Below are 24585 nucleotides of genomic sequence, written 5' to 3'. Positions count from 1 at the left end.
TGCTGCTACCATCTTCCCTAGGAAGTGCATGAGGCGTCTCAGGGGGTGTGACTGGCCTTGAAGGAGAGATCGCACCCCTGTCTGTAGTGAACGCTGTTTGTCCAGCGGAAGCTTCACTATCGCTGGAAGAGTATGAAACTCCATGCCAAGATATGTCAGAGATTGGGCCGGTGTCAGATTTGACTTTGGAAAATTGATGATCCACCCGAAACTCTGGAGAGTCTCCAGAGCAATGTTCAGGCTGTGTTGGCATGCCACTTGAGTGGGTGCCTTAACAAGCAGATCGTCTAAGTAAGAGATCACCGAGTGTCCCTGAGAGTGTAGGACTGCTACCACTGCTGCCATGACCTTGGTGAAGACCCGTGGGGCTGTCGCCAGGCCGAAAGGTAGTGCCACGAACTGAAGATGTTCGTCTCCTATGGCGAAACGCAGGAAGCGCTGATGCTCTGGTGCAATTGGTACGTGGAGATAAGCATCTTTGATGTCGATTGATGCTAGGAAATCTCCTTGGGACATTGAGGCGATGACGGAGCGGAGCGATTCCATCCGGAACCGCCTGGTTTTTACGTGTTTGTTGAGCAGTTTTAGGTCCAGAACACCCCTTCCGCCTTCAGAGTGCACACCGCCTGAAGAAGAGCATCGGCTCTCTCGGGGGGCGGGGATGTTCTGAAAAAACGAGTCGGAGGACGAGAGCTGAGCTCTATCCTGTAACCGTGGGATAGAATTGAGCAGTGTGATGAAGTCGAGGGAATTTCCCAGCGAGACCGTTTAGGCGGCCTGGGACTGCGGTCCATGTCAGAGACCTCACCCTGGGACCCATGGGTCACCCCAGGAGCACTTTGCAGCTCCAATTGAGGGGGGCCTGGGGTCAATGATTGAACAGTGCCCGGGACCTGAGTCACCGGTCTGGACTGTAAGGCTTCTAGTATCCTAGCAGACCATTTATCCATAGTCTCAGACAGTTTGTCAGCAAATACTGCAAACTCCGTCCCTGTCACCTGGACAGTGGTAGCAGGTGGTTTCACCTGGGCCACCAGTAGCAGAGGCTCCGGCTGAGTAAGTGCCACAGGGGCCGAGCATTGCACACAATGAGGGTCCGTGGAACCTGCCGGTAGTATGGCCGCACATGAGGTACAGGTTGCAAAGTAAGCCTGTGCTTTGGCACCCTTGCTATTTGCAGACGACATGCTGTTGTCTCCTCTGAGTACAATCCAGGAGGGTATATAGCCAAAAATCAACAGTGCGACAGTACAGTGTAAATGTATAGCATATAAGCATATATATATATATATATGTACACTTCTGCACTCAGTGGGGCCAGCACCTCAGGTGCTGCTTACCGACCGCTCAAAGCGGTTGTGTGATCACCAGAATCCCTGCCTGGGCCTCCCAGAGCCTGTTGTCTCTCCTCTCCAGCGTTAGAAGTGCTGACAGGAATGGCTGCCGGCGTTCTGTGGAGAGGAGGAGGCCGTGGGCGTGCCCTAGAAAGTGCGGGAATCTGGAGCCCCAGTGTGCTGTATGAGGGGGGAGGAGGATACAAAGTATGCTCCAGCCCTCAGCACTAATATCCTGTGTAGCGTCCCGCCCTTCCCCTGACTGGCAGGCCTGGGGGCGGGAATATGCGATACTAGGCCGCAAAAGCCGGGGACTAAAGTAATAAGCGCGGCCGGCATATAAGCGCGGTCGGCGCGGTAGTCCCCGGCGCACAAACACACCCAGCAGTGCTGAAGTGTATATGGCCACCAGCGCTCCATGCGCGGTTCCCACGGGGACACAGAGTACCTCACAGCGCGGCCGGCGCGGTAGTCCCCGGCGCACTAACACACCCAGCAGAGCTGCAGTGTGTGTGGCATCAGCGCTCTATGCGCGGTCCCCACGGGGACACAGAGTACCTCACAGTAGCAGGGCCTTGTCCCTGTCGATACTCGGCTCCTGTCAGCAGATTCCCCAGGGGCTGCGGAGGGAGCACGGTCTCATGTGCCTGGAGACCGATTAGGATCCCACTTCACCCAGAGCCCATTAAGGGATGGGGCAGGAAAACAGCATGTGGGCTCCAGCCTCTGTACCCGCAATGGGTACCTCAACCTTAACAACACCGCCGACAAAGAGTGGGGTGAGAAGGGAGCATGCTGGGGGCCCTGTTATGGGCCCTCTTTTCTTCCATCCGACATAGTCAGCAGCTGCTGCTGACTAAGATGTGGAGCTATGGGTGGATGTCAGCCTCCTTCGCACAAAGCATAAAAACTGAGGAGCCCGTGATGCACGGGGGGTGTATAGGCAGAAGGGGAGGGGCTTTACACTTTTAAGTGTAATACTTTGTGTGGCCTCCGGAGGCAGAAGCTATACACCCCAATTGTCTGGGTCTCCCAATGGAGCGAAAAAGAAAGGGAGACTCGCAAGGTACTTCTTAGACGAAGCGTCTGCTTTCCACTCTCGAAGCCACAAGATCCTGCGGATCGCGAGGGAGTTAGCGGAGGCCACCGCCGTGCGGTGAGAAGCCTCCAGGATGGCAGACATGGCGTAGGATGCAAAAGCCGAAGCTTGAGAAGTTAAGGCATCCATCTCAGGAATAGAGTCCCTGGAGAGGGAATGAATCTCCGCCAGAGAGGCAGAGACTGCCTTAAGAGCCCACACTGCCGCAAAAGACGGGGAGAACGAGGATCCTGTCGCCTCATATACAGACTTGGCCAGAAGGTGAACCTGGCGGTCAGTGGAATCCTTAAGAGAAGTGCCATCAGCCACAGCTACGACTGTGCGGGCTGAGATTCTGGACACCGGAGGGTCCACCTTTGGGGACTGGGCCCAGTCCTTAACCACCTCCGATGGAAAGGGAAAACGGTCATCTGAACTACGCTTCGGAAAACGTTTCTCAGGACAGGCCCTGGGCTTGCTAACAGTGGTGTGAAAGCTGGAGTGGTTAAAAAACATACTCCTAGGTTTCTTGGGAGAGGTAAACTGGTGTACCTCTATCAGAGAGGGTTGTTCCACTGACTCTGGTGGGTTGAGGTTCAGTACGGAGTTAATGGACGCAATCAAGTCACTAACATCCGCATCACCCTCAGACAAGTCAATGGGGTACATAGAGGCAGCGTCTGAGCCCACAGTAAACGAATCCTCCTCGCCCTGCACCTCGGCTTGAGAATCAGAGCCGTGGGACGAGGAAGGAGAAGGTTCCCTGCGTCTCCGTTTAGGGGGACGGGGTCCTAGGACATGCTCTGAGGGCTCTGCAGAGCTCTGAGCCGCAGAGACACCCTGAGAGGGGGGCTGATGCATGGACAGCAGTGTCCGGGACAGCTGCCCCATGGAGTCGGCAAAAGACTGGGAAATAGCTTGTGAAAAAGAAGCTACCCAAGCCGGGGGCTCAGCCACCGGGGCCGGAGCAGCCGGAGGAACCCCTGAGGCGGCTCCAGGCTGAGACACAAACATGTTAGCACAGGCATCACAATGTGGGTATGTGCTTGGCTGTGGCAGAATGAGCTTACATGCAGTGCATATAGCGTACATGTTTGCAGCCTTGCTCCTAGTGACAGACATGCTGCTGAATGGTGGAAGCTCTGCAGCCAGAATACACTCCAGTAGAAAGTCTGAGAGTGTAATAAAAGTCCACAACCAGAGGTTGTGGCTTACCAGCCCGTGCTCTCTGTGTGCCCTCCGGATTCCACCGCTCCTCTGTGAAGCGTCAGCCTTCTAACAGTATGCAGCTGCAGCACCCAGCGCCTTCCAGTGTAAGAACGCTGAGAAAATGGCGCTGGGAGAAGAGGGGGGGCGTGTATAAGCCCCAGAGCGGGAAAAACGGAGGGCAGAGAGATACAGGGAGATATACAGGGGAGGAAACCTCTCCCCAGAGAGGAGTGCCCTCCCCTCTGCTGGTCGGGCGGTGGGCGGCGCTGTATGCAAAACATGCAGAGAAGCCGAAAACGAAACTAGGCCCAAACAGAAGCCGGGGCCTAGATTTTAAAAAGCGTCCGACGAGCAGGCACCTCCGGCGCGGTTCTCAGGGGAAATCCCCAGAACCGGCCGGAATAAACAGTAACGCTAAAGCACATACTGTCCCCCATATAAAAGTACCCGGGACCCCTGAAAAAACGTCTCAATACTTAGCTCTTGAGACGCAGGGCCATGTCCCTGAATGGGGGTAACGCTCCTTCCAGCAGGGACCAGACAGGGCTGCGGATGGAGACCGGCCTTCTGCGAGCAGAGAGGACCGTGGAGGCTCCCACTTCAAACAGAGCCTTGACAGAGGATGTGAAGGAGCGCGGCATGTGAAGGCTCCAGCCTTATACAGTCAACCTTAACAGCACCCGACAGAGTGGGGTGTGAAGGGACATGCCGGGAGTCCAGACTGGACCCGCTTTTCTTCCAAATCTTTAAAATTAAAATAAAAAAAAAATATCAGAGAATGCAAGTGTGTGTGTACTCCTGAACACAAAGCATTGAACTGGGTAGATTGTCATCCAGGGGGTGTATATAGCCCGGAGGGAGGAGCTACACGTTTGAGTGTAGTACTTAGTGTGTCCTCCGGAGGCAGAAGCTATACACCCATGGTTTGGGTCTCCCATAAGGAACGATAAAGAAAAAGCATATAAAAAAACCTGGATATAAAAGGGGTTGTTCCCTTTCAGATAATGCTCAGCCTCAGCTGCTAATTGCTAACAAACAAAGTGTTGTGCTCACCTTCCCTGAGGCCACTGGTGAGTCTCTGCCATTGGCTACGACAGTGAAATTACATCTATATTGCAGTAGCCAGTTAGTTCCGTTATGACAACACTGGCGGAGCGGCTGAGCTCAATGATTGGCTGCAGCGCCATTGATGTGATGTCAGCCCTAGAACCAATGCCACAGACCGGAAATAGCAGCAGAGACTCACCAGTTGACCTGAGGAAGGTGAGCACAACTCAATTTTTTTCTTTTAACAAACTGCAGCCAGGGCTTAAACATCTAAAAAGACGAACAACCCTTTTAAGCAATGTGCATTTCAAAACTCAGTTTTTAGCAAAAGGTCTTTGGTATAGTTAAAGGGGTTGCTTCATTAGGGCAGGACGGAGGCTCAGTGGTTAGCACTGGAGTCTTGCAGAACTGGGGTCCTGAGTTCAAATCCCACCAAGGACACCATCTGCAAGGAGTTTGTTTGTTCTCCATGTGATTGTGGGGGGTTTCCTCCCACACTCCAAAAACATACTGATAGGGAATTTAGATTGTCCCCAATGGGGACAGTGTTGCCATTGTATGTAAAGCGCTGTGGAATTAATAGCGCTATATAAATGAATAAATATATTATATATTAGTATAATGTATAGAAAGGCCCACTAATCCGGATGACCCTCAATGAGCCACAGAGTTTCAAATTATCAGTCTTTCCTTGTATTCACTGATTGCTCAGTGGGAGAAACAAAATGACCTTGTAGTTATGATACGTAATATTGACGTCACCCGTATGGCTGCTGGAGTCCACTTCACAGAAGGGACAGCCGTCTCCTGACCACCTAAATTGTGTGCAGCTTTTGGTAGGGCACATACATCAAATAACCATCACTAAATATTCACTCACAGTGTCTACAATGGACCAGTCCAGAGGGTAAGCGAACAGCTCTGGTTTAGCTGTGGGGATTTTCTCTATCAGACTCTTGATATGTTTGCGTTTTTCTTCAGTGTTCACATTATTTTTGGCAGAGGATTTGTCCTCATCACCATAATCCAATGGCACCAGTTTCCTTTTCCGAGGTACCTCATCGCTATCTTCATCCTCAAATTTATTGAAAACACTATCTACTGGTAGTTTCTTCCTTTTAGCAGCGCTTGTTTGGCTCGGACTACTGGAAGCACCTAAATTTGAAAGCAAGATAGCAAAAGATTATAGGATGCAAGTCACCCACAAGAAGAACAATAAGGAGCCGTTACTACATAAATGTTATCATTTGTACACTTACTCTATGTCGGGACAAATCTACTTGTTTGATCAAAAAACGGATTTTTGTGTACTCACCGTAAAATCGTTTTTTCTTAGCCATCATTGGGGGACACAGGACCATGGGTGCTATGCTGCCTATCCATAGGAGGACACTAAGTAGATGCAAAAGCATAGCTCCTCCTCTGCAGTATACACCCCACGGCCGGGCCAGGCAAGCTCAGTTTTAGTACACAAGCAGTAGGAGAAAAAGCCAGTAAAACCTTATCTCAACAGAGGAACATGAGAAAAAAAAAAAAAAAAAAAGAGTCATAACCAAATAAGGTACTCAGAGAACCAAGGCCCAACAGGGCAACAGGGTGGGTGCTGTGTCCCCCAATGATGGCTAAGAGAAAACGATTTTACGGTGAGTACACAAAGAAGGGAATTTTGTTACTTACCGTAAATTCCTTTTCTTCTAGCTCCTATTGGGAGACCCAGACGATTGGGTGTATAGTACTGCCTCCGGAGGCCACACAAAGCATTACACTAAAAAGTGTAAGGCCCCTCCCCTTCTGGCTATACACCCCCAGTGGGATCACTGGCTCACCAGTTTTAGTGCAAAAGCAAGAAGGAGGAAAGCCAATAACTGGTTTAAACAAATTCACTCCGAAGTAACATCGGAGAACTGAAAACCATTCAACATGAACAACATGTGTACCCGAAAAACAACCAAAAATCCCGAAGGACAACAGGGCGGGTGCTGGGTCTCCCAATAGGAGCTAGAAGAAAAGGAATTTACGGTAAGTAACAAAATTCCCTTCTTCTTCGGCGCTCCATTGGGAGACCCAGACGATTGGGACGTCCAAAAGCTGTCCCTGGGTGGGTAAAGAAATACCTCATGTTAGAGCTGCAAAGACAGCCCTCCCCTACGGGGAGGCAACTGCCGCCTGCAGGACTCTTCTACCTAGGCTGGCGTCCGCCGAAGCATAGGTATGCACCTGATAATGTTTGGTGAAAGTGTGCAGACTCGACCAGGTAGCTGCCTGGCACACCTGTTGAGCCGTAGCCTGGTGTCGTAATGCCCAGGACGCACCCACGGCTCTGGTAGAATGGGCCTTCAGCCCTGATGGAACCGGAAGCCCAGCAGAACGGTAGGCTTCAAGAATTGGTTCTTTGATCCATCGAGCCAGGGTGGCTTTGAAAGCCTGCGACCCTTTGCGCTTACCAGCGACAAGGACAAAGAGTGCATCCGAGCGGCGCAGGGGCGCCGTGCGGGAAATGTAGATTCTGAGTGCTCTCACCAGATCCAACAAATGTAAATCCTTTTCATACCGATGAACTGCATGCGGATAAAAGGAAGGCAAGGAGATATCCTGATTAAGATGAAAAGAGGATACCACCTTAGGGAGAAACGCCTGAATGGGGCGCAGCACTACCTTGTCCTGGTGGAACACCAGGAAAGGAGCCTTGGATGACAGCGCTGCTAGTTCACACTCTCCGAAGAGACGTGACCGCTACCAGAAAGGCCACTTTCTGTGAGAGTCGAGAAAGTGACACATCCCTCAGAGGCTCGAAGGGCGGCTTCTGGAGAGCAACAAGGACCTTGTTTAGATCCCACGGATCTAACGGCCGCCTGTACGGAGGTACGATATGACAAACCCCCTGCAGGAACGTGCGCACCTGAGAAAGTCGTGCTAGACGCTTCTGAAAAAAACACGGATAGTGCCGAGACTTGCCCTTTAAGGGAGCCGAGCGACAAGCCCTTTTCCAACCCAGATTGCAGGAAGGAAGAACGACAGGTAACGCGAATGGCCAGGGGGATACTCCTTGTGCAGAGCACCAGGATAAGAAAATCTTCCACGTTCTGTGGTAGATCTTAGCAGAAGTGGACTTCCTAGCCTGTCTCATGGTGGCCACGACCCCTTGGGGTAATCCTGAAGACGCTAGGATCCAGGACTCAATGGCCACACAGTCAGGTTCAGGGCCGCAGAATTCCGATGGAAAAACGGCCCTTGGGACAGTAAGTCTGGACGGTCTGGTAGTGCCCACGGTTGGCCGACCGTGAGATGCCACAGATCCGGGTACCACGACCTCCTCGGCCAGTCTGGGGCGACGAGTATGACGCGGCCGCAATCGGATCTGATCTTGCGTAACACTCTGGGCAAGAGTGCCAGAGGTGGAAACACATAAGGGAGCCGGAACTGCGACCAATCTTGCACTAAGGCGTCTGCCGCCAGAGCTCTTTGATCGCGAGACCGCGCTATGAAGGTCGGGACCTTGTTGTTGTGCCGAGACTCCATTAGGTCGACGTCCGGCACCCCCCAGCGGCGGCAGATTTCCTGAAACACGTCCGGGTGAAGGGACCATTCCCCTGCGTCCATGCCCTGGCGACTGAGGAAGTCTGCTTCCCAGTTTTCTACGCCCGGGATGTGAACTGCTGATATGGTGGATGCTCTTTCCTCCACCCACATCAGAATCCGCCTGACTTCCTGGAAGGCTTGCCGACTGCGTGTCCCTCCTTGGTGGTTGATGTATGCCACCGCTGTGGAGTTGTCCGACTGAATTCGGATCTGCTTTCCTTCCAGCCACTGCTGGAAGGCTAATAGGGCAAGATACACTGCCCTGATTTCCAGAACATTGATCTGAAGGGTGGACTCCTGCTGAGTCCACGTCCCTTGAGCCATGTGGTGGAGAAAAACTGCTCCCCACCCTGACAGACTCGCGTCTGTCGTGACCACTGCCCAGGATGGGGGCAGGAATGATCTTCCCTGTGATAATGAGGTGGGAAGAAGCCACCATTGCAGAGAGTCCTTGGCCGTCTGAGAAAGGGAGACTTTCCTGTCTAGGGAAGTTGTCTTCCCGTCCCATTGGCGGAGAATGTCCCATTGAAGTGGGCGCAGATGAAACTGCGCGAACGGGACTGCCTCCATTGCTGCCACCATCTTCCCTAGGAAGTGCATGAGGCGCCTTAAGGGGTGCGACTGACCCTGAAGGAGAGACTGCACCCCTGTCTGTAGTGACCGCTGCTTGTCCAGCGGAAGCTTCACTATCGCTGAGAGAGTATGAAACTCCATGCCAAGATACGTTAGTGATTGAGTCGGTGCCAGGTTTGACTTTGAAAAGTTGATGATCCACCCGAAAGTCTGGAGAGTCTCCAGCGCAACATTCAGGCTGTGTTGGCATGCCTCTTGAGAGGGTGCTTTGACAAGTAGATTGTCCAAGTAAGGGATCACCGAGTGTCCCTGAGAATGCAAGACTGCTACCACTGCCGCCATGACCTTGGTGAAAACCCGTGGGGCTGTCGCCAGACCAAATGGCAGAGCTACGAACTGGAGATGGTCGTCTCCTATCACGAAACGTAGAAAACGTTGGTGCTCTGTAGCAATTGGCACGTGGAGATAAGCATCTTTGATGTCTATTGATGCAAGGAAATCTCCTTGAGACATTGAGGCAATGACGGAGCGGAGGGTTACATCCGGAACCGCCTGGCCTTCACGTGCTTGGTGAGCAGTTTTAGGTCCAGAAGGGAACGGAAAGAGCCACCCTTTTTTGGCACCCCAATCAGATTGGAGGAAAAAACCGTGTCTTGTTCCTGAAGAGGAACAGGGATTACCACTCCTTCTGCCTGCAGAAGAGCATCGGCTCGGTGGGGGGGGGGGGGGGGGGGGGGGAGTTCTGAAGAATCGAGCCGGAGGACGAGAACAAAGCTCTATCCTGTACACGTGAGACACAATGTCTCTCACCCACCGGCCTGTGACCTGCGGCAGCTAAATGTCGCCAAGCGGGAGAGTCTGCCACCAACCGCGGATGCGGAGAGAGAGAGCTGAAGTCATGAGGAGACCGCCTTGGTAGCGGTTCCTCCTGCAGCCTTCCTTGGGCGTGATTGAGCCCGGCCGGAATTTGAGCCCTTTTGGACGAGGACAATTGGGACCTGCCCGAGCCTGGGAAGGACCGAAACCTCGACTGTCCCCCCAGGACAGCATTACTAGGGTAAGTCGCAATGCAGACATTGCGAGGTTAAGGACACCACCTGCGGCACAGATGTACATGTGCTCAAGACCAGCTGCGCAAGACCAGCTGAAATAGCTTAGAGTGCCCATACGGCTGCGAATGCCGGAGCAACCGACACGCCGATAGCTTCACAGACAGATGTCAACCAGAGGTCCATCTGTCTGTCAATGGCATCTTTAAGGGAAGTCCCATCTCCACTGCAACTATGGATCTAGCCGCAAGCCTGGAGATTGGGGGATCCACCTTTGGACCCTGGGTCCAGCGCTTTACCACGTCAGGGGGAAGGGATAACGTGTATCCTTAATACGTTAGGAGAAAACGCTTATCTGGTAAGCGTGGTGTTTCTGAACTGCTTCTCTGAAGTCAGCGTGGCCAGAAAAGTACTCAATATACGCATGAGATACTGAAAAAAGGATTTCTCCTGCTGTAAAGCTGACTCCTCCACTGGGGGAGCTGAGGGAGCAATATCCAACATTCCATTGATGGACGCTATAAGATCATTCACTATGGCGTCACCATCCGGAGTATCCGGATTGAGAGCGGTGTCAGGACCAAAGCCCTGATCAGCTACGTCTGCCTCATCATACAGAGAGTCCTCCCGTGTTCCAAATGAGGGTGGCCAGGGAGCATTAATCAAGATTGCCCATGGCCTGTCTGGACTGCAAAGTCTATCAGCCGAAACTGCAACTCCGTCCCTGTCCCTGGACAGGGTTCACAGGTGGTTCCTTTGGCCACCTCTAGTAGAGACCCCGGCTGACCAAGTGCTACAGGGGAGCATTGCACACAATGGGGGTCAGTGGAACAGTATCACATGCAGGAAAAGCAGCATAGAAAGCCTGTGTTGCTTTTTTGCTGCTGTATTCTAGCCATCTATGCAATGTATAGCATACAAGCATAAACAATTCAGCACATGCAATACAAGCAGCATAGAAAGCCTGTGCCTTGGCACCCTTGCTTTCTTGCTGCTGTTGTCCGGCCATCTAGGAATATAGCCAAAAGTAGCGACCGTACCGTGCAATGTATAGCATACAAGCATAAGTACAAATGAACACTTCAGCACATGCAATACAAGCAGCCTATAAAGCCTGTGCCTTCCCATGCTTTTCTGCTGCTGCTGTCCAGCCCTCTAGGAGAATATAGCCAAGAGTAGCGACCGTACAGTGCAATGTATAGCATACAAGCATAAGTACAAATGAACACTTCAGCACATGCAATACAAGCAGCCTAGAAAAACTGTGCCTTAGCACCCTTGCTTTTTTGCTGCTGTTATCTCGCCATCTAGGAGGGCATATAGCCAAAGATAGCGACCGTACAGTGCAGTGTATAGCATACAAGCATAAAATACAAATGGACACTTCGGTATTTAGTGGGGTCAGCACTTCAGGTGCTGCTTACCGCCCGCCTATAACGCGGGTGTGTGGTCGCCAGAGCCCTGTGAGTGGTTGCCCAGAGCATGTCTGCGTTCCCCAGCTCGGACTGCGTGCAGGAATGGCTGCCGGCGTCCTTCTCCAGCTCGTGTGACGAGGGGCAGGCCGTGGGCGTGCCCCAGACAAGAGCGGGAAACTGGCGTCCCACTGTGTCCAGTGAAGGGGGCTGGAGAATGCAAAGCAGACTCCAGCCCTCGGCGCTGACTGTTTGTACAGCGTCCCGCCTCACCCCTGACTGGCAGGGCTGGAGGCGGGAACGAAACGAAAACTAGGCCGCAAAGCCGGGGACTCGAGTAATAAGCGCGGCCGTCCATGTGCACGGCCAGCGCGGAAGTCCCCGGCGCACCACAAGTCCCAGCCGCGCCACAATGTAAAAAACACCCAGCAGCGGCCGGCGCGGCAGTTCCCAATACATAAAGTCACTCAGCAACGCTGTAGTGAATAATAGCACGAGCGCTCCGCGCTGTTGCCCCCGGCGCACTAACACTCCCAGCAATGCTGGTGTGTGTGTGCGCGCTTGCCCGGGGACACAGAGTACCTTAATGTAGCAGGGCCTGTCCCTGACGATACTCAGCTCCATATCCAGCAGGTTCTCTGGGTCTGTGGATGGAGCCCGGTCTCAGTGCCTGGAGACCTGTAAGATCCCACTTCGCCCAGAGCCCTGAGGGGGGATGGGGAAGGAAAACAGCATGTGGGCTCCAGCCTCCGTACCCGCAATGGGTACCTCAACCTTAACAAACACCCGACAAAAGTGGGGTGAGAAGGGAGCATGCTGGGGGCCCTAGTATGGGCCCTCTTTTCTTCCATCCGACATAGTCAGCAGCTACTGCTGACTAAACAGTGGAGCTATGCGTGGATGTCTGACCTCCTTCGCACAAAGCAGAAAACTGGTGAGCCAGTGATCCCACTGGGGGTGTATAGCCAGAAGGGGAGGGGCCTTACACTTTTTAGTGTAATGCTTTGTGTGGCCTCCGGAGGCAGTACTATACACCCAATCGTCTGGGTCTCCCAATGGAGCGCCGAAGAAAATCCGATTTTCTCTGACGCCTCATTGGGGGACACAGGACCATGGGACGTCCTAAAGCAGTCCATGGGTGGGAAAAATAAAAACAAGACAACGCAACCCAAGGACTAGGAACCAGTCCCAGACAGTCTGGAGCACCTACTGAGAGAGGTGCTCTACTGCCGTTTGCAGAATTTTCCTACCCAGATTTGCCTCAGCTGAAAACCTGGGTATGGACTCTGTAATGCTTTGAAAACGTATGTAGGCTAGACCAGGTCGCAGCCTTACACACCTGTTCCACTGAAGCCTGATGCCGAATGGCCCACGAAGCGCCAACTGCTCGCGTGGAATGAGCCCGCAGCCCACTAGGAATGGGCTTGAGTTGCAAGCGGTAGACTTCCTGGATCGCAGAGCGAATCCAGCGAGCCAGAGTCGCCTTTGAAGCTGCCTGTCCCTTCTTAGGACCCTCAGGAATGACGAACAAAGAGTCCGTTTTCCTAAAGGGGGCTGTCCTGGATATGTAATATCTGAGAGCTCTGACGAGGTCTAACAAATGCAGTGACCTTTCCACCCTATGAACTGGGTGTGGACAAAAGGAAGGCAGAACAATGCCCTCGTTCAAATGAAACGGGGTAGGAACCTTTGGAAGAAAATTCGGAAGGGGGCGCAGAACAACCTTGTCCTGGTGAAAAATCAGAAGAAAAAAAAACTCGCGGCAAGAGAGTGCTGCTAGCTCCGAAACCCGTCTGATGGAAGTAATTGCCACCAGGAACGTTACCTTCCAGGACAGAAGAGCAAGGGAGGATTTCTTGAGAGGTTCAAAGGGGGACCTCTGGAGACCGTCCAGAACGAGATTGAGGTCCCATGGGTCCAGCGGCCGTTTGTACGGGGGAACTAGATGGGAAAACGCCCTGGAGGAAGGTCTTGACCTGTAGTTTTTGAGCCAGGCGGCATTGGTAGAAGATTGAGAGCGCTGAGACCTGCCCTTTAAGGGAACTGAGAGCCGACCTGCAGAAAATAGAGAATACTGGGGATGGCCAGAGGCAGAGGCTGGACGTTAGTTTCCCTGCACCATGAAAGGAAGATTTTCCACGTACGGTGGTAAATGCGGGATGAAACAGGTTTTCGGGCGCTGATCTTGGTGGAGATAACCGCGGGGGAGCACCTTGCTCTTGTTAATACCCAGGTCTCCCTGGCCATGCCGTCAGCTTCAGGGCTCTGGAGTTCTGATGGGAAATGGGCCCTTGGGTCAGCAAGTCTGGGATGTCTGGAAGGCGCCACGGTACGTCTACGAGCATTTGTACGAGCATTTGTACTAATTCGGCGTACCAGGCGCGATTGGGCCAGTCCGGTGCTATCAGTATCACCGGGACTCCCTCTGCCTTGATTTTCCTGATTACCCGCGGCAGCAGAGGTAGAGGTGGAAATATGTAAGGCAGGCGGAAGTAGTGCCAGGAGCAGACTAGAGCATCCGCCCCGATGGACTGCGGATCGCGTGACCTGGCTATGAACGCGGGTACCTTTGCGTTCAACCTTGAGGCCATTAGATCCACGTCTGGTGTACCCCAGCGAGTGCAGATGTGTAGGAACACTTGTGGGTGGAGAGACCACTCTCCGGCGGCCAGGCCGTGGCGACTTAGAAAGTCTGCTGCCCAGTTCTATACCCCCAGTATGTGTACCGCTGATACCACTGATCCCGACGATTCGGCCCAGCTGAGGATTTTGTGGGCCTCGAGATAAGCCGCTTTGCTGCGGGTGCCCCCCTGCCGATTGATATAGGCTACAGCTGTCGCATTGTCCGATTGGACTCGAATCTGACGATCCGCTAGCAGTGGGCAGAACGCTCTGAGCGCGAGGAAGATCGCACGGAGTTCCAGGATGTTTATGGGTAGGAAAGACTCCTGGGGCGCCCAACGTCCTTGAGCAGTGTGGTGCCGGTACACTGCTCCCCAGCCTAGGAGGCTGGCGTCCGTGGTCAGGACCAACCAGTTCACTGGGAGAAAAGATCTCCCCTTCGATAGGGATGAGGACCGAAGCCACCAGCGGAGTGCGTACCTGACTGAAGGCGTCGGGTGAAGATGTTTGTCCAGGGAGAAGGGGCTCTTGTCCCAGGCCGCTAGAAGGGCTAGCTGCAGTGGGCGGAGGTGCAGTTGAGCAAAGGGTACTGCTTCCATAGCTGCCACCATCCTGCCGAGCACTTTCATGCTGAATCGAATGGAGCGAGACAGAGGACGTAGACTGCAGCGTACCGCTCGTTAAAGAGTGATCGCCTTGTCCTGAGGGAGAAGGATCAAGCCCCGACGGGTGTCCAGGGACATGCCCAGGAAGGTGATGGATCGTGATGGGACCGGGGATGATTTGTCCAGATTCACTAGCCACCCTAAGCGGGATAGGGTGTCCACAGTGATCTGTATGCTGGTTGAGCAGTCGCGGAAGGAGGGGGCCTTGATGAGGAGGTCGTCCAAGTAAGGGAGAACGACTACTCCCCTGGCGTGAAGGACGCTCATGGCGGCCATGACTTTGGTGAAGACCCTTGGTGCGGTGGCAAGACCGAAGGGTAGAGCTACGAATTGAAAGTGGGACTCCTGAATTGCGAAGCGGAGGAACTTTTGGTGATCTGGGGCGATGGGTATGTGCAGGTACGCGTCCTTGATGTTAATGGAGGCGAGGAATTCCCCTTCGACCATGGATGCAATAATGGACCTTAGGGACTCCATTCTGAATCTCCGTATGTGCACGTTTGTTTAGGTGTTTGAGGTCCATGATGGGTCGAACTGACCCATCCTTTTTGGGGACCACAAAGAGGTTGGAATAAAACCCCCCGAACTTCTCGACGTCTGGGACAGGTATTATCACTCCTGCTGTTTGGAGCGAATGGATTGCTGAGAAGGGAATTTTGTTTACTTACCGTAAATTCCTTTTCTTCTAGCTCCAATTGGGAGACCCAGACAATTGGGTGTATAGCTATTGCCTCTGGAGGCCACACAAAGTATTACACTTAAAAGTGTAAGGCCCCTCCCCTTCTGGCTATACACCCCCAGTGGGATCACTGGCTCACCAGTTTTAGTGCCAAAGCAAGAAGGAGGAAAGCCAATAACTGGTTTAAAGACCAATTTAATCCGAGGAAACATCGGAGAACTGAACCATACCACATGAACAACATGTGTACCCGAAAAAACAGAAAAACCCAGAGAAAACAGGGCGGGTGCTGGGTCTCCCAATTGGAGCTAGAAGAAAAGGAATTTACGGTAAGTAAACAAAATTCCCTTCTTCTTTTTCGCTCCTAATTGGGAGACCCAGACAATTGGGACGTCCCAAAGCAGTCCCTGGGTGGGTAAAAGAATACCTCGTGATAGGGCCGTCAAACAGCCCTTTCCTACAGGTGGGCAATTGCCGCCTGAAGGACTTATCTACCTAGGCTGGCGTCTGCCGAAGCGTAGGTATGCACCTGAAAATGCTTGGCAAAAGTATGCAGACCCAATCAGGTAGGTGCCTGACACACCTGCTGAGCCGTAGCCTGGTGCCGTAATGTCCAGGATGCACCCACGGCTCTGATAGAATGGGCCTTCGGCCTTGAGAGAACCAGAAGCCCAGTAGAACTGTAGGTTTCAAGAATTGGTTCCTCGATCCCCCGAGCAAGGGTGGATTTGGAAGCTTGCGACTGTTTACGCCGACCAGCGACAAGGACAAAGAGTGCATCCGGGTGGCGCAGGAGCGCCATGCGGGAAGTAGAACCTGAGTGCTCTCACCAGAACCAACAGATGCAAATCTTTCTGAAATTGGTGGACTGGACGAGGACACAAAGAAGGTGAGGTGATATCCTGATTGATATGAAAGTGGGATACCACCTTAGGGAGAAATTCCGGAACCGGACGCAGAACTACCCTGTCCTGGTGAAGGACCAGGAAGGGAGTTTGTATGAGAGCGTTGCTAGCTCGGACACTGTCCTAAGAGACGAGACCGTTACTAGAAGGCCACTTCCCGTGAAAAGCGGGAAGGGAGACATCTTTCAAAGGCTCGAAAGGCGGCATCTGGAGAGCAATTAGAACCTTGTTCAGATCTCAGGGCTCTAACGGCCGCTTGTACGGAGTGCTGAGAAGACAAACTCCCCGTAGGAACGTGCGTACCTGAGGAAGTCGTCGTTTCTGAAAAATACAGATAGCGCTGAGACTTGTCCCTAAAGGGAACTGAGCGACAACCCATTTTCCTACCTAGATTGCAGGAAGGAAGGAAACATAGACGATGCAACCGGCCAGGGAGAAACACCCTGCGCCGAGCACCGAGATAAGAATATCTTCCACGTCCTGTTCAAATGGAAGAATGGCCCTTGAGACAGCCAGTCTGATTGGTCTGGTAGTGCCCCCGGTTAGCCTACCGTGAGGCACCACAGAACCGAGTACCACAACATCCTCGGCCAATCTGTAGCGACGAGGATGGCGCGGCCGCAGTCGGTCTTGATCTAGCGCAGTACTCTGGGTAACAATGCCAGAGGTGGCACCTAAGGTAGCTGGAACTGCGACCAATGCTGAACTAAGGCGTTTGCCGCCAGAGCTCGATGATTGTGAAACCGTGCCATGAAGCTGGCACATTGTTGTTGTGCCGTGACGCCATTAGATCGACGTCCGGCCTCTGTCAGCGGCGCCAGATCTCCTGAAACCCGTCCGGGTGAGGAGACCATCCTCTTTCGGCCACACCTCAGCGACTTAGGAAGTCAGCTTCCTAGTTTCCACACTTGGGATGTGAATTGTGGATATGGTGGATGCCGTGTCTTCCACCCACATCAGAACCTGCCGGACTTCCTGGAAGGCTTGCCGGTTGCGCGTTCTTCCTTGGTGGTTGATGTATGCCACCGCTGTGGAGCTGTCCGACTGAAGTCGGATATGCTTGCTTTCCAGCCGCTGTTGGAAGGTTTGTAGGGCAAGATACACTGCTCTGTGTTCAAGAACATTGATCTGAAGGGTGGACTCTTGCTGAGTCCACGTACCCTGAGCGCTGTAGTGGAGAGAAACTGCTCCCCACCCTGATAGACTCGCGTCTGTCGTAACTATCGCCCAGGATGGGGATAGGAAGGACCTTCTTTTTTAACCAAGAGGTGGGAAGAAGCCACCACCGTAGAGATTCCTTGGCCGCCTGAGAAAGAACGACGACTCTGTTGAGGGACGTCGACTCCTCGTCCCATTGGCGGAGAATGTCCCATTGTAGTGGACGCAGTAAAACTGCGCGAAAGGAACTGCCACCATTGCTACCATCTTACGTAGGAAGTGCATGAGGCGTCTCAATGTGTGCGACTGGCTCTTAAAGAAGAGCTTGCAGCCCGTAGTGAATGCTGTTTGTCTAGCGGAAGCTTCACTATCGCTGAGAGAGTAAGAAACTCTATGCCTAGATATGTTATCGATAGGGTCGGGGTCGGATCTGACTTTGAAAAGTTGATGATCCACCCAAAACTTTAGAGAGTCTCCAGCGCAACGTTCGGGCAGTGTTGGCATGTTTCCTAAGAGAGTGCCTTGACAAGTAGATCGTCTAAATACGGGATCACAGAGTGACTCTGAGAGTGCAGGACTGTGACTACTGCTGCCCTGACCTTGGCGAAGACCAGTGGGACTGTCGCTAGCCGGAAGGTAGAGCTACGAACAGAAGGTGTTCGTCTCCTATAACGAAGCGTAGACACTCTAGTGCTCTGGATCAATCGGCACGTGTGGATAAGCATCCTTGATGCCTAATGATGCTAGGAAATATCCTTGGGACCTTGAGGCGGAGTGATTCCATCCGGAACCGCCTGGTGTCCACGAGCTTGCTGAGCATTTTTAGATCCAGAACGGGATGGAACGGCCCGTTGTTATAGGTACCGCAAAGAATTTGGGGTAAAAACCGTGACCTTGTTCCTGAAGAGGAACGGGGGTCATCACTCTTTCTGCCTATAGAGTGCACCCTGTTTGCAGAAGAGCAGCGGCTCGGCCGGGAGGTGGAGAAATTCTGAAGAATCGAGTTGGAGGACGAGAAGTGAGCTCTATCCTGTACCCGTGAGACAGAATGTCTCACACTCAATGGTCATTGACCTATGGCAGCTAAATATCGCCAAGGCGGGAGAGCCTGCTACCGACCGAGGCCGCAAGTCATGAGGAAGCCGCCTTGGAAGCGGGTTTTCAGACTGTCGATTTTTTGGGCGTGACTGAGCCCGCTAAGAATCTGAGCTCCTCTGATCCTTTTGAGTCCACATTGGACGAGGAAAAATGGGACCTGCCCGAGCCTCGAAAAGGCCGAAAACCCCGACTGCCTCTTGCTCTGTTGGGGTTTGTTGTGTCCGGGCTGAGGAAAGGATGAATCCTTACCCCTGGACTGTTTAATGGTTACATTCACCAAACAGTCGGTCAGCAGAAAAAGGCAACTGGTAGGCAACCTTTTTTGGAAGCAGAATCTGCCTTCCATTCACTTAACGAGCAGACCAGGCTCTGCTTAAAAACACGGAGTAGCGGAGGCTACCGCCGCACGGTTCGCAGAGTCCAGGACAATCTGAATCGCATAAGAAGCAAATGCAGACATTTGAGAGGTTAAGGATGCCACCTGCGGCACAGATGTACGTGTAACCGTGTCAATCTGTGTAAGACAAGCTGAAATAGCTTGGAGTGCCCCAAGGGAGAGAATGCCGGAGCCAACAGCAGTTCCATCTCCCACTGCAACTATGGATCTAGCTACAAGCCTGGAGATTGGAGGATGCCGCTTGAGACACTGGGTCCAGTCCCTGACCAAGTCAGGGGACAGGGATAACGTGTATCCTAAGCCGTTTGGAGAAGCGCATATCTGGATAAGCGTGGTGTTCCTGGACTGCCTCTCTGAAGGCAGAGTGGTCCAGAAAAATACGTGAAGCTGACTCCTCCACTGGAGGAGCTGTGAGAAATAACCCACATTCTATAGATGGACGCTATAAGATTATTTACTATGGCGTCACGATCAGGTGTATCCAGATTGAGAGCGGTCTCAGGATCAGAATCCTGAGCCGCTACTTCCGCCTCATTACACAGCGAGTCCTTCTGCTAGGACCCTGATGAAACCGAGGCCGCTCATAGTGAGCCCGCTTAGGCTGTCTGGGACTGACGTCCGTGCAGAGCCGTGACTCTGGGATGCGTGTGACATTCCCGGAGCTGTTAGTTGTTCACACTGAGGGGGGCCATGGATCAATGATTCAACAGTGCCCATATTGTGAGAGACATGTCCGGACTGCTAGGCTTCTAGTATCATAGCCATAGTCTCAGAAAAACTGTCAGTAAATACTGCAGACACCGTCCTCATCCCCTGGCCATTAGTGCATACAATGGGAGTCTATGTAACCTGCCGGCCGTATAGCCGTACATGCTGTACCAGCTGTATAGAAAAACATGTGGTTCTGCACCTTTGTTTTACACAGAGAATATGCTGATAACTCCTCCGCATAATCCAGGAGGGTATATACAACGTGCGACCAAACAGTGCAATGTATATAGTACAAGCATATCTATAAGTGCACTTCTGCACTAGTGGGGTTAGCACCACAGGTGCTGCTTAACGCCTGTTGCAGCGATTGTGTGACTATCAGAATGCCAGGGTCTTCCACACTTGTCTCTGTTCGTACAGAAACTGACACTAATGGCTGCCGGCGTCCTTGTAGAGAAGGAAGCCGTGGGCGTGCCTGAGAAAGTGCGGGAATCCGGATTCACGGTGCACACAGTGAGAGGGGTGGAGTATGCAAAACATACTCCAGCTCTCAGCGCTGCTGTGCTATGCAGCGTCACGCCCCTACCCTGACTGTCAGGGCTGTGGGCGGTAACGAAGGGAGACTAGGCCCAGAAGCCGGGGACTCGAGTTAACAGCGCGGCCGCCGTAAAAGCGCGGGCCGCGCTGAAGTCCCCGGCGCACCACAAGTGCCAGCCGCGCCGCAGTCCCAGCGGCCGGCGCGACCGATTCCTAGAAGTGGCCAGCGTCCCGCCCCTCTCCTGACTGGCAGGTCTGGGGGCGGGAACGAACGGAAGCAGGCCGCAAAAGCCGGGGACTCTAGTTATCAGCGCGGCCGCCGTAAAAGCGCGGGCCGCGCTGAAGTCCCCGGCGCACCACAAGTGCCAGCCGCGCCGCAGTCCCAGCGGCCGGCGCGACCGATGCCTAGAAGTGGCCAGCGTCCCGCCCCTCTCCTGACTGGCAGGTCTGGGGGCGGGAACGAACGGAAGCAGGCCGCAAAAGCCGGGGACTCTAGTTATCAGCGCGGCCGCCGTAAAAGCGCAGGCCGCGCTGAAGTCCCCGGCGCACTACAAGTGCCAGCCGCGCCGCAGTCCCAGCGGCCGGCGCGACCAATTCCCATAAGTGAGCCTGCTTCAGCGAAGCTGAATGAGGCCATGGCACAGACGCCGCAGCGCTGATGTCCCCCGGCGCACTACAACACCCAGCATGCTGCGGTGTGAGCGCCAAATGCACGGGGACACAGAGTACCTTGAGGAAGCAGGGCCATGTCCCTGATGTACTCCGCTCCATCCAGCATCTTCTCCAGGGGCTGTAGATGGAGCACGGTCTCAGTGCCTGGAGACCGGTAAATCCCACTTCACCCAGAGCCCTGTAAAAAGGGATGGGGAAGGAATCAGCATGTGGGCTCCTGCCGCCGTACCCGCAATGGGTACCTCAACCTTACAAACACCTCCGACATACAGTGGGGTGAGAAGGGAGCATGCTGGGGACACTATATGTGTCCTCTTTTCTTCCATCCGACATAGTCAGCAGCTGCTGCTGACTAAAAAGTGGAGCTATGCGTGGATGTGTTGCCTCCTTCGCACAAAGCACAAAACTGGTGAGCCAGTGATCCCACTGGGGGTGTATAGCCAGAAGGGGAGGGGCCTTACACTTTTAAGTGTAATACTTTGTGTGGCCTCCAGAGGCAATAGCTATACACCCAATTGTCTGGGTCTCCCAATTAGGAGCGAAAAAGAAAAAGCTTTGCGTCGTTTTCGAGTCTTTGGGGGGTTTGAGAAAAAGAACCGACTCAGGGGTCGGGTCCGAAATTCTATGTGGTAACCGGAAGACACAAGGTCTCGCACCCATTTGTCGTCTGAGGCGGCAGCCCAGATGTGTTGAAAGAGCACCAGTCAACCTCCTACAATGAGTGTGTCTTCCGGGGCGCCGAAGGAGTCATGAGGGGGGAAAACGTCGTGGCAGAGTCTCCCTAGTCCTGGACTGTTTCGGTCTAGGCTGCCATGACGAAGTGGGTTTCGGGGAGAGCTGAGAAGGTCGGTCCCTGCGTAGTCCGCGGCTGGTGGCGGGGACAGCACGGGATGTCGACCAACCAAATGAGTTCCAAAAGGAGCGGAACGAGGACTGTGGACGTCTGGTGAAGGACGTCCTGGACTTCAGCTGGGGGAGGGAAGTGCTCTTTCCTCCCGTGGCGTCAGAAACGAGCTTGTCCAGACATTCGCCAAACAATCGGTCCGGAAAAAAGGGAAGGCCAGTGAGCGACTTCTTGGAGGCAGAGTCCGCTCGCCATTGTCGGAGCCAGAGAGCTCTACGGATGGCTATGATATTTGAGGTGGCAAACGCTGCGCAGGTAGCAGCGACCATGGAGGCCTGCATGAGGTACTCCACTGCAGCGGCAATTTGAACTGTTACCTCTGTGAAGGTATGAGTGAACTGGGATTCCTCAAGCGAAGTGTTAAGGGATTCTGCCCAGACCGAGATCGCCTTTGCGACCCACACAGCGGCAAAGGAGGGCGAGAGGGAGGAACCCGCAGCCTCCAAAGAAGAGTGGGCGAGGTGCTCCACCTGACTGTCTGTCGGGTCCTTGATGGAGGAACCATCAGGTAAAAGACAGGAGCGTCTTTGTGGTAAGGCGGGAGACCGGGGGGTCGACCGAGGACGGATCGGCCCAGCCCTTAGGGGCAGGTGGGGCAAAAGGGTACCGGGATTCCATGAGTTTACGGTTACCGAAGCCCCTGTCAGGCTTTGCTTTGGTGAGGATATCCTGAAACTCTGGGTGATCAGCGAAAACCTTTTGGGGTTTCCTTACCCTCTTAAAGGAGACCACATGGTCAGTGGTAGTGGATGGGGGATCCTCCACATGCAGAGCTTGGTTGATTGCTGCTATAAGGGAGTCTATTGCAGTTTGATCATCTGGGGAGGCTGAAACCAAGGAATCATCCTGGTACAAACAGCATTTTCCCTCCTCCATCTCTTCAGAAGCTCTAGAGCGTGTGGGAGAGCCTGCCCTGTGGGCTCCCGAGGGAGAGCCCGCTGGAGACACCCGGTCGTGTGCTCTTTTCCTGATCCCTGCAACCGGTGAAGCATGTGCCCGGATTACCTCAGAAGGATCCTCCATAGGGGTATCCTCAGGCTGCGTTCCGTCCAGGGACCCAGAAGGGTGTGGAGGACGACATTGCATAGCCAGCACCAGGTTCTGTGACAGTTTTTCCATGGATTGGGACAGAAACTGTGCCCATTCCGGTGGGCTGGGAGCCCTAGGCTCTGGGCTGACTGTTGCGGCGGTGGTGGCAGGGGGGTCTTTGGGAGCTATAGGGACACAGGACTCACAGAGAGAAGAGGTGTGTTTACGTGGTAACTCAGCGTGGCAGGCAGTACAGGCCGAATAATAGACTATGTGGGCCTTAGCACTCTTAGTGCCCTTAGAATTCTGCATGTTCCTAATAGGAGTATGCCAGGAGGGGGAGCAATGCTCAGCAGAGTTACAAGTGAAGCAAGCACCTCACCAGAATCAGCCGATGGCGCTGTCCTCAGGAAGGATTAAGCTCTATGGAGATCTTCGCACGCTTTCCGGGTGGGGGTGGGCTTATCGCTAAAAGAGCGCGAAGATGAAGTCAGTGTGCCCCCGCCCCCTGCTGTGGGTAGTAAAAAACGGCGGGAAGGTAGCTTCTGATAGTTTTCCTCCCTGTCCCTCCAGTCAGCACACAGCTTGTCACTGGTGGTTATCAGCCGGCTTTTCTGCTAGAGCAAATAAACGGGAGTCCCTGAGCACTGGGCCCTGGGAAATTATCTGTGCAGATTCTCTGCAAACAGGAGTGACTTCCCCCTCCTCCAGCCAGCAAGCTAGAGAATATTTAACCCTGTGTGTTCAGGATCCTTCTCTTCTCCTTGCACCCAGCAAGGGCCTTTCTCAAATACTGTAGATGTCCTGGAGCCTTCCCTGCAGCGTCTTTTCTCCCTTTGTCTGGGAAACCAGTCAGGGGGGATCTCACCTTAAACACTGCTTTCCAGGCAGTGAAAATAGCAGATTCGGCTTGCTGTGTCCAGTCACGCCGGGGCCATATTCAACTCAGAGCCTGCAAAGAGGGGCTGAGGAATTGGTGCCATATTCAACTCAGAGCCTGCAAAGAGGGGCTGAGGAATTGGGCTATAGGGGCACAGGCCTCTACCCTGGGCTTTGGAAAATCGGTGTCTGTGGAACCCGTCGTCCAGCCCAGGATCCAGCGTCGCAGGAGGGTGTACGTGGAGGCGACACTCCATGTTCCCGCCCGTTGATGTTAGTGGGAGATCGGTCCCAAAAGGAAACCGTCGCCCTCAAAAAATAACAAACCTTGAAAGGAAGTGCCTCCTACAGACACTAAGCTAAAACTGAGGCTGCCTGGCCTGGCCAGGGGGTGCACCCATGGTCCATGGTACTGTGTCCCCCAATGAGGCGTCAGAGAAAAACCCATTTATAAATAGTAGTAATGTCATAATTTATTGGCATGTCTATGGGAGGGAATACGAAATTAATCAGTTCACAATAAGGGACCTTAAAAAAAAAAAAAAAAAAAATGCACTAACGTCAAAATTTACTTTAAGATGCCATAAACAAAAGAAGAAACATCTGGCACTCACCTAATTTGAGGCTAAGACCTATCTTTGGTCGGTATTCCTCTTGTGGTTGCTGCTCTGGTGAATTTTCATGAGGAATAATAATACCACAAGGAGATTCATCCCCAGGGGAGTTAGGGGTGGCATGGCCACTACCAGACGAGACCGATGGGGCAGAACTTATAGGCCGCATGGTGGGCTTAAGGCAGGGTTTTGGTTCAGGCTCTTCCTCCTCCTCAATAGGTTCCTCGTGTTTCTCCTCTTTGATGGGTTTCTCCTCTTCCTCCTCTTCAGATTCTGGTTGTGGTTTGATTATCTGTGGTGGCTGTCTTCGCCTTTCTGCTTCTTGTTCCATCTACATTTAATACAATGTTCAGAGTGCAATATGAGGACAGATATATTACATGAACTATATTTCGTATGGCTTCATTTTTTGCGTGTTGATCATTACTTTTGAA

At 53.1% G+C, this 24585-nt stretch overlaps 1 protein-coding gene across 2 annotated transcripts in view; it reads right to left on the bottom strand.

Annotated features, from left to right (window-relative positions):
• RBM25 (RNA binding motif protein 25) overlaps nucleotides 1–24585 on the bottom strand; it is a 159317-nt gene that overhangs the window by 24326 nt on the left and 110406 nt on the right. For both annotated transcript variants that reach the window (XM_075330236.1, XM_075330238.1), the window contains exons 14-15: nucleotides 24152–24482; nucleotides 5549–5823 (exon numbers count right to left, since the gene is read on the bottom strand). In XM_075330236.1, the coding sequence (XP_075186351.1) occupies nucleotides 5549–5823; nucleotides 24152–24482 (606 nt within the window). The remainder of the gene's footprint in view (nucleotides 1–5548; nucleotides 5824–24151; nucleotides 24483–24585) is intronic.

This window comes from Anomaloglossus baeobatrachus, chromosome 12 (assembly GCF_048569485.1).
Source record: "Anomaloglossus baeobatrachus isolate aAnoBae1 chromosome 12, aAnoBae1.hap1, whole genome shotgun sequence".
NCBI lineage: Eukaryota > Metazoa > Chordata > Amphibia > Anura > Aromobatidae > Anomaloglossus > Anomaloglossus baeobatrachus.
This window is presented reverse-complemented; position numbering and strand designations above follow the sequence as displayed.